The following is a 12,245-nucleotide window of genomic DNA, read 5'->3' on the forward strand; positions in this document are numbered from 1 at the left end:
CATACACCTCCCCCTGAACTCAGTTAGATCCTTTTGGAAGTTGCATTAAGTCTCCTAGGCCGCTGGAGTGCCATTTAATGCCTGCTTCCTATTAAATGGATAGGAGTTCAGCCTGCAGTGGCCAGCAAATGAGTCTAACTTATGCTGAGTTCCAGCTAATGTGCAGTTTTGGAAGTAGCATTAAGTCTGGGAAGTCACTGGGGTACCATTTGGAGTACTGAACTGTGATTTACTTGGTCAGACCTCCGTGGCCTATATGTGCCAATATAGCTTCCATGGTCCTGTCTGCTTTGTTCCAAGGAATAACTTATGGAATGAAAACATCCACTTTTAAAATATATTTTCTTTATTTTACTCATTTTCTTGGCGGTTAGGGATTATTGAGGTCAATATTTATTATTCAGAAATGTGCAGTAGAAATGAAAGTAACAAGTCATAACCTAAAATTGTGTCATTGAAATGAAAGGAACAAGTCATAACTCAAAGTAATTTTTCCTATATAATAAAGTCTTTTAAAAAGCATTGCTAGTCACACACTTGTCCGAAAGACATTTACATTATTTACAAGGAATTTTTTAAATCTTCATTATAAGTTTGCTTTATATGTAATATCCATATTACTTGTTCACTGATATGTAAATACATAAAGAGTGAGTCATATGCCCATGAGAGCCGATGTTTAAAAACACAAAACAAAACTAATGTTATCTTGATAAGTCCTCTGAGGTCCTCCGAGACTGTTTTAGTCATCCTTTTATCCCCATCTAACTATCACCATGAGCCATATTCAGTAAAATGAAGAAGGATGAGATTGGCACGTGAAAATGAACGTTAATATGGAGATTTGTTTGGGTATCAAGAGCCCAGTGTTTGTAGTAGAATAAGTACTAGGAGTGTGAGAACTCTCTGCTTATCTGTTATAGGTGTTCTGGGAACTTTGAACAGCTGGAATTCCTGAAAAATACAAATGAATAAACCTCAAATATGAGTCCGTGTGATAACTAAATTTGAAACAATCTTAGGAAACATTTTCCCTTCTTAAGGAAAACAATAACTCCTCGGGTCAGGTTTTCAAAGTTCAGAGATGCTTGATAAGAAAGTAGAAAAATAATTTTAGAGATGCAGCAAGATTAAGTCCTATTGAACTAGTTTGGGAAAGTAAAAAGAAAGAAAAGATACGTAAATACAGTGGAGAATTTTAGAAATGTTTTCTGGAATAAGCAATAACAGTTCCTAACTTTTGTTGATACTGGAGATTGCTCATTGTGCTTTGCAAAACATTACCTCATTTGATCTGTTTAAGAAACCCTATGAAGTAGGGAAATTATATCTTAGAGTGATTAGGTGATTTGTCCAAAGTCCAAACAACTTATAAGTGATGAACTGGAAACTTTGTTTTCCGACTCTTAAGCCAGTACTTAAATGTTCAGTAGCAAGTAAATAATTGGCATATATTAACTGCCACATCATACCCAAAGGAGTCTGTGAATAGCTAATTCATACTGAAGACTTCCTCCTTGAGCTGCCAACACATTTACTGCCTGTACCACTCATTTGCCATAAAATTTTTATTTTTTTAAAAATGGTTTCTCTGTTTACAGAAGCAACGCAGGTTCTGAGTAGATCATGTTTAAAGGTATATTGGCTTCGTGAATATTACGTGACCCATGATTGTACTTCTCCATAGATGATATTTCTGAGGTTTTTGTGCTTTTTAAAATTGTTTTATGCTTTTAACGATATTTTCAATGAGATTACAAAACGTACTTTTGTTTTAGTGTTTACTTGAACGAAATAGTATGACATGTTTTTTCCCATGTCATTAAACATCATTATAATATAATACAATTTCAATAGCTTCATAGTGTTGCCTTATCTGATTCATACCTATGAAAAACGTGGCGATGTTTCTGCGAAGTTCTTTTATTAGAAACAACACTGAAGAACATCTTTGATAACTATCTCTTTGTATAAATCCTTTTTTTTTTTTTTTTTAGAGCAAATGTCTGCAGTAAAATTGCTAGGTTAAATGGTATACAAATGTCTTAATCATTGACCAAACAGCACAACAGAAAGGTTGTGCCTTTTTAAGTCCCCCATTTTGCAATGTGTGAATGACATCTTTTACACATTTGCCAATTCCTGATCTTGTCTTTTCAAAAATCTTCGCCAATATGATCATCATGCTTTGCCTAGTAGTTTAGCAGTAAGATAGTAAATAAAGCGAAGGACGACACTACGATTTGCTCATAGGTTTGGATCCAGCACAGTGCCTACTGTTTGTTGTTGAACACACGTAGCCATTCAGCAAATAGAATGTCACCTAGAGAGCACATGTAATCCTTAAAACATTGATCATGTTCCTCTCTGAGCTTTGTTTTATCAAAATACTTCAAGGACTGCCGTTCCTTCTCGCCTGTGAAACGAAATAATTAACTTTTTCGGTGGGCCATTGTGAGGACAAGTACGAGTCTGAGAGCACTTTCATTTCTTGGAAGTAGCATCACAGTTTTTGAGTTTGCAAGAACTTTAAAATCATCTCATTGGGTCCCGTCCTTTTACATTAAGCATACTTAAAATAAATATATGAAAAATCCTGTTGTGTTTTGCAAATCAAAATGGAAAGCTCAGTGTCTAATCTTTTGGCACAAATGTATAACTTTGTACTTTATATGTGTTATTCATGTCCTCAGAAATTTAAACCTCTCTGCTGTTTCATCCTTTGTAATATAGTGAAACTAAAATTGTCAGCCATTTCAAGAAAATGAAATTTTAGCCATGGCAATGGATTCTGGTTTTGAAGAGAAACCAAATGCGTTTGCAATGAACTCCAGCTCTGTTTTATCTAAGTAATAATTTCCTATAGGCACATGATTCTGTGTGGCTTCGTCAACGTATTTCTTTTCATTTTGTTTTAGGTAGCAGTTTTACAACATCGTCAGGATTATATACAGGAAATAATTCACTCACAAATTCCTCTGGATTTAACAGTTCACAGCAGGTAATTTTAAAAGCCAATTTAACTTCTGAAATTTAAAAAATGCAACAGATGATGTTCTTACCTAAAAAAGATCTGCTTCTAGTACACTGTGAGAGCTTTCCTAAGCCTTTTCATAGTCTTTTTTTTCTTTTAAAAATCTCTTTAGCAGTCTTATTGGTTGAGTTGTCTGATTTTCAGATTGGTTTAATTTTACCTAGTAATACAACATGGCCTAAAAAAAATAGGAAAAGTGTATCAGCTCTTACATGACATTTGTTTGCGAGCCTGAGCACTTCGGTCAACGTATGCCTGTGTGTTCCTATCTAACTTCAGAGGAAACACAGAAACACACACACATGTGCCGCTGTACTTTGAAGAGTGAGAACTAAGCAGCCTATATTCTGACCGATGCTTCTCGTGTGGTTTGATTTGGTAGGACTATCCATCTTACCCCAGCTTCGGCCAGGGTCAGTATGCACAATATTACAACAGCTCACCGTATCCAGCACATTACATGACGAGTAGTAACACCAGTCCAGCCACGCCTTCCACGAATGCCACCTACCAGCTCCAGGAACCACCATCTGGCATCACCAGCCAAGCCGTTACAGATCCCGCGGCAGGTAATGACGTGCATTTTAGTAGTCCTGCAGGCTCTATTTCTAGTGGTTTTAATGCATTTTTCTACAGTCATATATTCACGCAGTGGTTGCACAGTTTGGGCAGATTTGCACAAGTCCTACATAGAAGTCAAACAGCGTGATCGTGGCACTGACTTTGTTTCAAATTTTTAGTACAAAGTGTGTACATTTCAAAAGCACACGAAATACAGGTTTTATTTAGTTATAAGTGTATACAATTTTCAAGATAGGTACAGTTTTTAGATGCATAATTCTAAATATTTAGCTTTATTATAATTATAATATATAATTTATAATTATAATTTGCTGACATCTTGAATATGAAAATAAGTGACATCATCTTGAGTTTAATGTTTATCATCATTAAATCGTTAATGCTTTTCCAAAAATCAAGTAGCATCAAACAGTTGGTTATGAAACATAGCGAGACCCCTGCAGACCCCTTCCCACTCGCTATGGTCCTAACTATGGATTTCCTAACTATGGTCCTGAGCATGGGCGTTTTCCACACTTCTGCACAACCCTTGATGCGTCCTTGATGGGAAGTTTTCCTACTTCTTCCCCTTTGTTAGTTCTGTCTGGAACTCTTAAGATCGCATGCTTAATTTCCTGAACTGATCCTTCCCTAAGTTTCTTATATTTTCTCTCGTACTTCTCACATCCTTGTCTTAACATTTTTTAAACATAATCTCTCCTTTCAGGGATTATGAGGTGAGCTATTTTCCACCAAGAGTCAGAGAGTTTTCTTCCTTTGCCCTTTACTCCTAAAACCAAAGTCTACTCTGTTGCTGCAAGTCAGGTTCAAATGGTCTGACATTGAGAAAGACTTAATCCTATGATATTGTGATCCTAGAGTGTTCATTCTAGGTGGTTATCCTAAATCATGGGGGGAACGTTTCATATAATAGATGCTAATTTAAATTTCGACTGTAGGTTTATTTTGTTATTAGCAGGCAATCCAACCCCCCGCACCCCTTCCCCGCAAAATCTCCTTTCAGTTTTTAGTGTTCTACCCTTTCTCTTAAATATACTGTTTTATTCTGGAGTAGGAAGTACATCATCCATAAACTTGTGTTCCAACTAACTGCAAATACACCTTCTTTCTGCTGCACACCTCAACTCTAAACATTTTTATCTTTGATCGTCATATTTCATTTACTTTAAAAAAAAACTAGCTTGATAGATATTTTTTCACTCATGTCTCTTCTGTCTTTTAGATTCCACATCTGTGTAATCTCACTCAAGGTAAACTTTATTATAGAAGATATTGAATTTACAGTACAAGTTATTGTAGAATTTTCATCCCTACTTCCATAAACTTCACATAGGCATCAGGAGGAAAGACAAAAGCTTGTCCCAACTTTAGGAAGATCTTGAGTTTTCTCATGAACCCTCTGGGCCATGCAAAATCTTGAGGACTAAAAGGAGTTTGGAAATGAAGACAGCTATGTGAATGAGAAGTAGAGAAATTCTTTAGGGTCTGTAGAATAAAAATGAGAAAAGGAGACAACAGAATAATTTTACTTAATTCCTGGCATTTGGGTTGTGAAGAGTACAGTATAAAACAAACTGGTGGCTTAATTATGTTTCTTAAATTGAGGTTGATTAGAGCTTTTTAGAAAAGACCACTTGGTCATATCATAAAAGTTTGTCTCTGAAATTTGACTTTGTTCTAAGGGAATTTTATTTATAAAAAGGGACACCATGTGAAAGTAGGAATGACTAAGCACAAAGCCATGCCACGTGAAAAACAGTGCAAAATTATCATGTTCAAAAGGTATAGATGTGATTTTATTTTAAGAATTTATGATCTATTTTAGGTTTTATTTGAATAAATGCTTAGAGTTTTAGGTACTTTTTTCAATCTCGGTATCTTTAATGCTACAGATTTGGAATATATTGAACTGGGGAGAAAATATTTTTCAGATTTCTTATATTCACCTCTTCCCACTAAAATGAATGTGTATGGATAAGCCTTTGTTGTGTGGCATAGTTGAAAGTGGAAAGTTCAGTGAGTTTCCACATTGGAAAAGAAATGTGGATTACTTTAAAATTTTAAGGAATATTTAGTCTGGATTTTTTGTTTTGTTCTGTTTTACATTTGTGGTAAGACTGTGGATTCAGCCTCAGTTTTCTGGCGTTAACTTTCCTTTCTTACTAGTCTTATATAAAATTACAGACTTGTCCTTGAAGAAAAGGAAGTTTGGTTGATAAAGTACATAAATTTATTAAAGAATTAGGAGAAATTATTAATTACATATAACCTACTGTTTTTGTTTTGAGATAGAAATAAAAATAGTTGCAATAATGCCCATTTTTTATTGAAATAATTTTGAAGTGTTTTTCCTTTTAATTTAAAGTCAGTACTTTCTAAAGCCAGAAAGTTAGACTCTTAAGCATTTTCTGAATTTATGTGCGACCAGGATTCTGCCTTTCAGTTTCGTGGAATTGTGCAGTGTAGTTGAACATGCGTACATAACACTTGTAGTCCTCCCATACTTTAAGATTTGTTTTTCTATTGTTTATAGAATTGTTATGTCATAATGAACATATAAAGATAACTTTGTAAGGTTTTTTTCAGGGCAAACATGTAAGCACTCATTTGTTTTTATATTGGGCACTTTTAAAGTTAAATGAAGAATAGATATCTTTTAAGTCCATGATACTATTCAGTATTACTTATAAACACATACCTCCTCATGAATCTTAAGTTCAAAAATTATTTTAATATGTTTATAACTACTTATTGAAAGCTGTATTCTCCTTTAGATAGGCATATGTAATATAATAATACAACATACCTTGAATATGAACATTTATTCTCAAATTTTTAATTCACTTAAAAAACTAAAAATAGTGCATTTGCATTCATTCTTGTTCATTTTTGTTGAGATATAATTGACATTAGTTTCAGGTATACAGCATAATTATTCAATATTTGCATATATTGTGAAATGAGTACTATAATAAATCTAGTTAACATTCATGACTACACATAGTTACAGATTTTTTCTAGTAATGAGCACTTTTAAGATCTACTCTCTTAGCAACTTTCATTTGTTTTTTAAAATGAATTTGTGAGTTATGTTTTGACTATCTTAAAATAAAATTTACATCATCTGGAGATATGTAAGAATCCATCTACCTTGAGAAATACAGTGAGGTTTGCCTGGTCATTCAGCAACATTTTAATTTGTCTATGGGATTCAAGAAAATCATGCTTACTGTTCACCTAGCAGTGCCAACCTCCTCTTGGTTGCTTCCAATTTTGGCAATTATAAATAATAAAACTACTATAAACATTTGTGTGCAGGTTTTATATGGACATAATTTTTCAGTTCATTTGGGTAAATATCTAGGGATTTGATCCCTGGGTTGCATGGTAATAATGTATTTAGTTTCATGAGAAACTGCCAAATTGTCTTCCAAAGTGGCTGCACCATTTTGTGTTCTCCCCAGCAATGAATGAGAGTTCCTGTTGCTCCACAGCTTTGCCAGCATTTGGTGTTGTCATTGTTTCAGATTTTGGCCGTTCTAGTAGATGTGCAGTGGTATCTAGTTGTTTGAGTTTGCATTTCTCTAATGAAATATGATGAGTACTTTTAATATGCTTATTTCCCGGGTGTATATCTTCTTTGGTGAGGTGTCCATTCAGACCTTTTGCCCACTTTTTAATCAGGTTGTTTGTTTTCTTCTTGTTGAGTTTTTAGAATCCTTAGTATGTTTTGGATACAAGTCCCTTATCAGACAGGTGTTTTGCAAAGAACTTTCTCCCAATCTGTGGCTTGTCTTTTCATTCTCTTAACAGTATCTTTCGCAAAGTGGTTTTTAATTCGAATTAAGTCCAACATGATTTTTTTCTTTCCTGAACCATGCTTTTATATCTAAAAACTAATTGCCATGCCATAGGTTTTCTCCTGTGATGATCTAAAAGTTTCATAATTTTGCATTTTACATTAGTACTCTGATCCATTTTGAGTTAATTTTTGTGAAAAGTATCAGATCAGTGTCTAGATTCACTTTTTGCATGTGGATGCGCTGTTGTAGCATCACTTGTGTTGAAAAGCCTACTTTTGCTTCACATTCAATGGAGCAATTCAGTTGCCTTTACTCTTTGTCAAACATCAGTTGTGACTATATTTGTGTGCATCTGTTTCTGGGCTCCCTATTCTGTTGCATTGATCTATTTGCTTTTTTTTTTTTTTTTTTTTTTTTTTTTTTTTGCCAATACCGCAGTGTCTTGATTACTATTGTTTTATAGTTAAAGTCTTTAGCTGGATAGTGTCAGTCCTCTGACTTTATTCTTCTGTATTGTGTTGGCTGTTGTGGGTCTTTAGCTTTTCCATGTAAACTATAGAATCAAGTTATCAATGTCTACAAAGGAACTTCACTGGGCTTTTGTTTGGGACTGCATTGAATCTATAGATCAGGTTGGGAAGAACACACAATAGTGAACCTTGATAATATTGAATCTTTCTACCCATGTACATGGACTATCTCTTCATTAATTTAGGTTTTTATTTTTCTCCTCAGTTTTGTAGTTTTCCTTATATAAATCTTATACTTATTTTTTAGATTTCTATTTTTTGGTGCTAAGGTAAATTGTGTTGTGTTTTTCATTTCAAATTCCAACTGTTCATTGCATGTACATAGGCAACTAGTTGATTTCTGAATATTATTCTTGTATCCTTCAATATTTCTATAATCATTTATTAGTTCCAGGAGGTTTTTTGTTGTTGTTGTTGTTGTTGATTCTCTGGTGGTTTTGTTTGTTTATATAGACAATCATGCCATCAGTGAACGAAGACTGTTTTATATCTTCCTTCCCAATCTGAATACCTTTTATTTCCTTTCTTGTCATGTTGCATTAGATAGGACTCCCAGTGCAGCGTTGAATAGTTGTGGTGAGAGGAGGCAGCCTCGCCTTAGTGTGCATCTTAGGGAGAAACATCTAATTTCTCACCATAAGTATGATGCTAGCTGTAGGTTCTTTGTAGATTTTTTTTAAATCACTCTGAGGAAGCTCCCCCTATCATAGTTTGCTGAGAGTTTGTTGTATCAAGAATGGGTGTTGGGTTGTATGAAATGCTTTTTTTTGCATCTGTTGATATGATCTTAACACTTTTTCCTCTTTAGCCTGTTGATATAATGGATTATATTAATTGATTTTCAAAAATTGAGCCAGCTTTTCATACCTGGAATAAATCCCACTTGGTCATGGTGTATAATTCTTTTTATACGTTGTTGGATTCCGTTTTGCTAATATTGTGTTAAGGATCTTTGCACCTATGTTCATGAGCTATATTGGTCTGTAGTTTTCATTTCATGTAATGTCTTTGTCTGGTTTTGGTATCAGGGTAATGCAGACCTCATAGACTAAGTTAGGAAATGTTTCCTCTGCATCTGTTTTATGGAATAGGTTGTGGAAAATAAGTATTATTTGTTCCCTAAATATTTGATAGAAATCACCAGTGAACCCATCTATGCCTGGTGTTCTCTGTTTTGGAAGGTTAATTATTGTTGATTCAGTGTCTTTAATAGATTAGGCCTATTCAGATTATCTGTTTCTCCTTGTGTGAGTTTTAGTAGATTGTCTTTTAGGGAATGGTCCATATAACCTAGACTATAAAATGTAATTTGGAGTTCATAATATTTTTTATTATCCTTTTAATGTCTATGCAGTTGGTAATGATGGCCTTCCTTTCCATTTTGATACCAATATTTGCATCTTCTTTCTTTTTGTCTTGGTTTGCCTAGCTACAGTTTTATCAATTTTATTAATCTTGTCAAAGAGCCAACTTTTGGTTTCATTGATTTTTCTCTATTGTTTTTTCTAGTCTCAGTTTTATTGCCTTTTCTGCTTTATTTTGTCTTTTGATTAATTTGATTTAATTTGCCCTTCTTCTGGTTTTTGAAGGCTTGAAGCTTAGATTATTGATTTTAAATCTTTCTTCTTTTCTAAATATACACATTCAATGCTATAAAGTTCCCTCTAAGCAATGTTTGTTGAATCCCATAAAGTTTGGTAGATACTTTTTAAAATTTTCATTTAGTTCAAAATATTTTTGTTTTCATTATCATCGAAACCCTTCCTTTTAAAGATATATATATATGCATTTTTTATTAGTTTCAGGTGTACAAAACAATGTAATAGTTAGACATTTACATCCCTCACAAAGTGATAATTCCCCTCCCCCAATCTACTACCCCTCTGACATCACATATAGCTGTTACAATTCCATTGACTCCATTCCACATTCTGTACTCTATATCCCATGACTATATATATATATATATATATATATATATATATATATATATGTATATATATATATATGTATATATATGTATATATATATATATATATATGTATGTTAAATTAGAGTTGACATTCCATATTATTCAGCTTCAGCTTCAGGTGTACAGCGCAGTGGTCAGGAATCTACACAGTCCATGAAATGGTCTCCCTAATAAGACAAGTGCCCATCTGACACCCTACAAAATCTTTACAACATTATTGATTATAGTCCTCAAACTGTCTTTCATACCCCGTGGCTATACTGTGGCTACCAATTTGTGCTTTCTAATCCCCTTACCTTCTCCCTCATCCCCACTCCTTCCCATCTAGCAGCCTTCAGTTTTTTTCTCTGTATCTCTGTGAGAAAACTCTTAGACATTTGATGGTGTACAATAAGTACCATTTGTGACAGTAGTCCAGTTATTCATATCTTTCCAATTAAGTAACTTTGTATTATTAGAGAACATGTTTATTTTCTGAGAAAGGGGTATTCTATGGTACATTTAAATTCCACTCTCTATGAAAGAAAATTTTGGTCAGTGTCAACTCTATTTTTTTTCTTATTAAAATTTAAGACTGTAAGAGTATCAAAATTGAATCCGTGATTAATTTTTAAATGATGGATTTCATTTTAAATTTCTTTCCAATTTTGAAAAGAAAAATTTCTTTTAAATTCAAAAAACTTTTTTAAACAATTCTTTTTTTACAAAATCAATGATTTTCTTCTATGTCTAAAAACATATAAAGAAAATGACATTTTTAGGATGTTTTCCTTTTCTAATATCTAAACTCACATGTTATCATTTCTTAGCTATTAACATATAAAAAGTATGTTATTTCCTTGTACTGAACCCTAAAATCTTAAGGCATATTATTACCAACATAGCAATACACTGTTTTCAAAAAGTGGTAAAATAATTTAACCACTTGAGAGTAATTGTCATGAAGGAATTTTTTAATTGACATTTCTCAAAACAATACTTAAGCCATTTTAAAAAATTACTTTTTCAGTTACAGTTGACATTCAATATTTTATTAGTTTCAGGTGTACAGCATAGTGGTGAGGAATTTATACAATGTATACAGTGACCCCCAGATTAGGCTAGTACCGACCTGGCACTATACATAGTCGTTGCAACATTATTAACTATATTCTCTATGCTGTAAGCCATTTAAAAATTTTTTTTAATCACGTGATATACATATAATCAAAATATGAACACTCATTTGTGATCCAGTTACTGTGCTATATTTAAATAATCTGACTTGAAAACATATTTCTTGTCCAAAATCTCTTAGAACATCTTATAATAATTATGACAGCTATCCTAATAATAATACATAGTAAAAATACCATTGTGTTTAGAACTTTACATTACATTACTTGCAGTCTTATGCCCATGAGGTAAATACTATTTGTTCCCATTTTACAGATGAGGAAAACTAGGCACAGAGTTCTTAAATACTAAATGTTAGGTATTATAAGGTTAATGAAGAACTTTGAGGCCAAATTCTTATGAAAGGACTGTTCACTTATAAGATTATTATTATTTTTTAAAACAATACAAATAACCAGGGAGAAAAAAAAGAGTAAATGATAAATAAAACATTTCAGGTTAATGTAAAATAAAAGGTAGCTATTTATTTGTTAGGAATGAGTTTTAGTACAAATGCCATACAAAAGTTAATTTTTCAAAGGATTTGTTCATTTGAATTCCTTACAAAAAACTTGATGTTGAAATCTACCTTTTCATGCTCTGACTGCACTCAGACGATTTACTGGTTAAGGTGATGTACGGGAATCTTGCCAATATTGAATTTCAAGTGACAGAGGAAAAATCAGTATAAGAGGGAATTCAATATGCATGGGAAACCATTTGTTCCCTCTGCTGCTTTGATCCTTGCCAAGGCACCCGAAAGTAGAGCAAAGCGCCTGAAAAACGGGAACATTCTTGTGCAAAGTTGCAGGACTCTGAGCTCTCACAGGAATTCAGTGTGACAGGATGAAAAACTAAACGGCCAGCCGGCTTCCCTATAAATGCGAGGAATTTGTGCCACATCTATACTACCTAACATGCCTCTGTATGTGCGCTATAGACATCCTGAGAGGTTTGCAATAGCATGAACGCTGCGTCCTGTGTTTTGCCGAGTGAGCGGTTTTGAAAATCTTGAGATCATACTTACTCATTTGCACAGATGCTTCGTGGACCTTGGAGAAGTTTGCAGTTTGTTCAGCTCAAAAGTAAACTATTTAAGTGAAACGATTTTCACTGACATTTTGGAAACATTTGTCAGCAAAACAAATATTTGTATCTAAAATAGCCAG

General features: G+C 33.4%; 1 protein-coding gene across 12 annotated transcripts in view; it reads left to right on the forward strand.

Annotated features, from left to right (window-relative positions):
• The window catches only part of EYA1 (EYA transcriptional coactivator and phosphatase 1), a 303,123-nt gene that overhangs the window by 199,562 nt on the left and 91,316 nt on the right, over positions 1–12,245 (forward strand). For all 12 annotated transcript variants that reach the window (XM_033126640.1, XM_033126638.1, XM_033126639.1 and 9 more), the window contains 2 exons: positions 2,919–3,001; positions 3,417–3,603. In XM_033126640.1, the coding sequence (XP_032982531.1) occupies positions 2,919–3,001; positions 3,417–3,603 (270 nt within the window). The remainder of the gene's footprint in view (positions 1–2,918; positions 3,002–3,416; positions 3,604–12,245) is intronic.

Source organism: Rhinolophus ferrumequinum, chromosome 14 (genome assembly GCF_004115265.2).
Source record: "Rhinolophus ferrumequinum isolate MPI-CBG mRhiFer1 chromosome 14, mRhiFer1_v1.p, whole genome shotgun sequence".
Taxonomy (NCBI): domain Eukaryota; kingdom Metazoa; phylum Chordata; class Mammalia; order Chiroptera; family Rhinolophidae; genus Rhinolophus; species Rhinolophus ferrumequinum.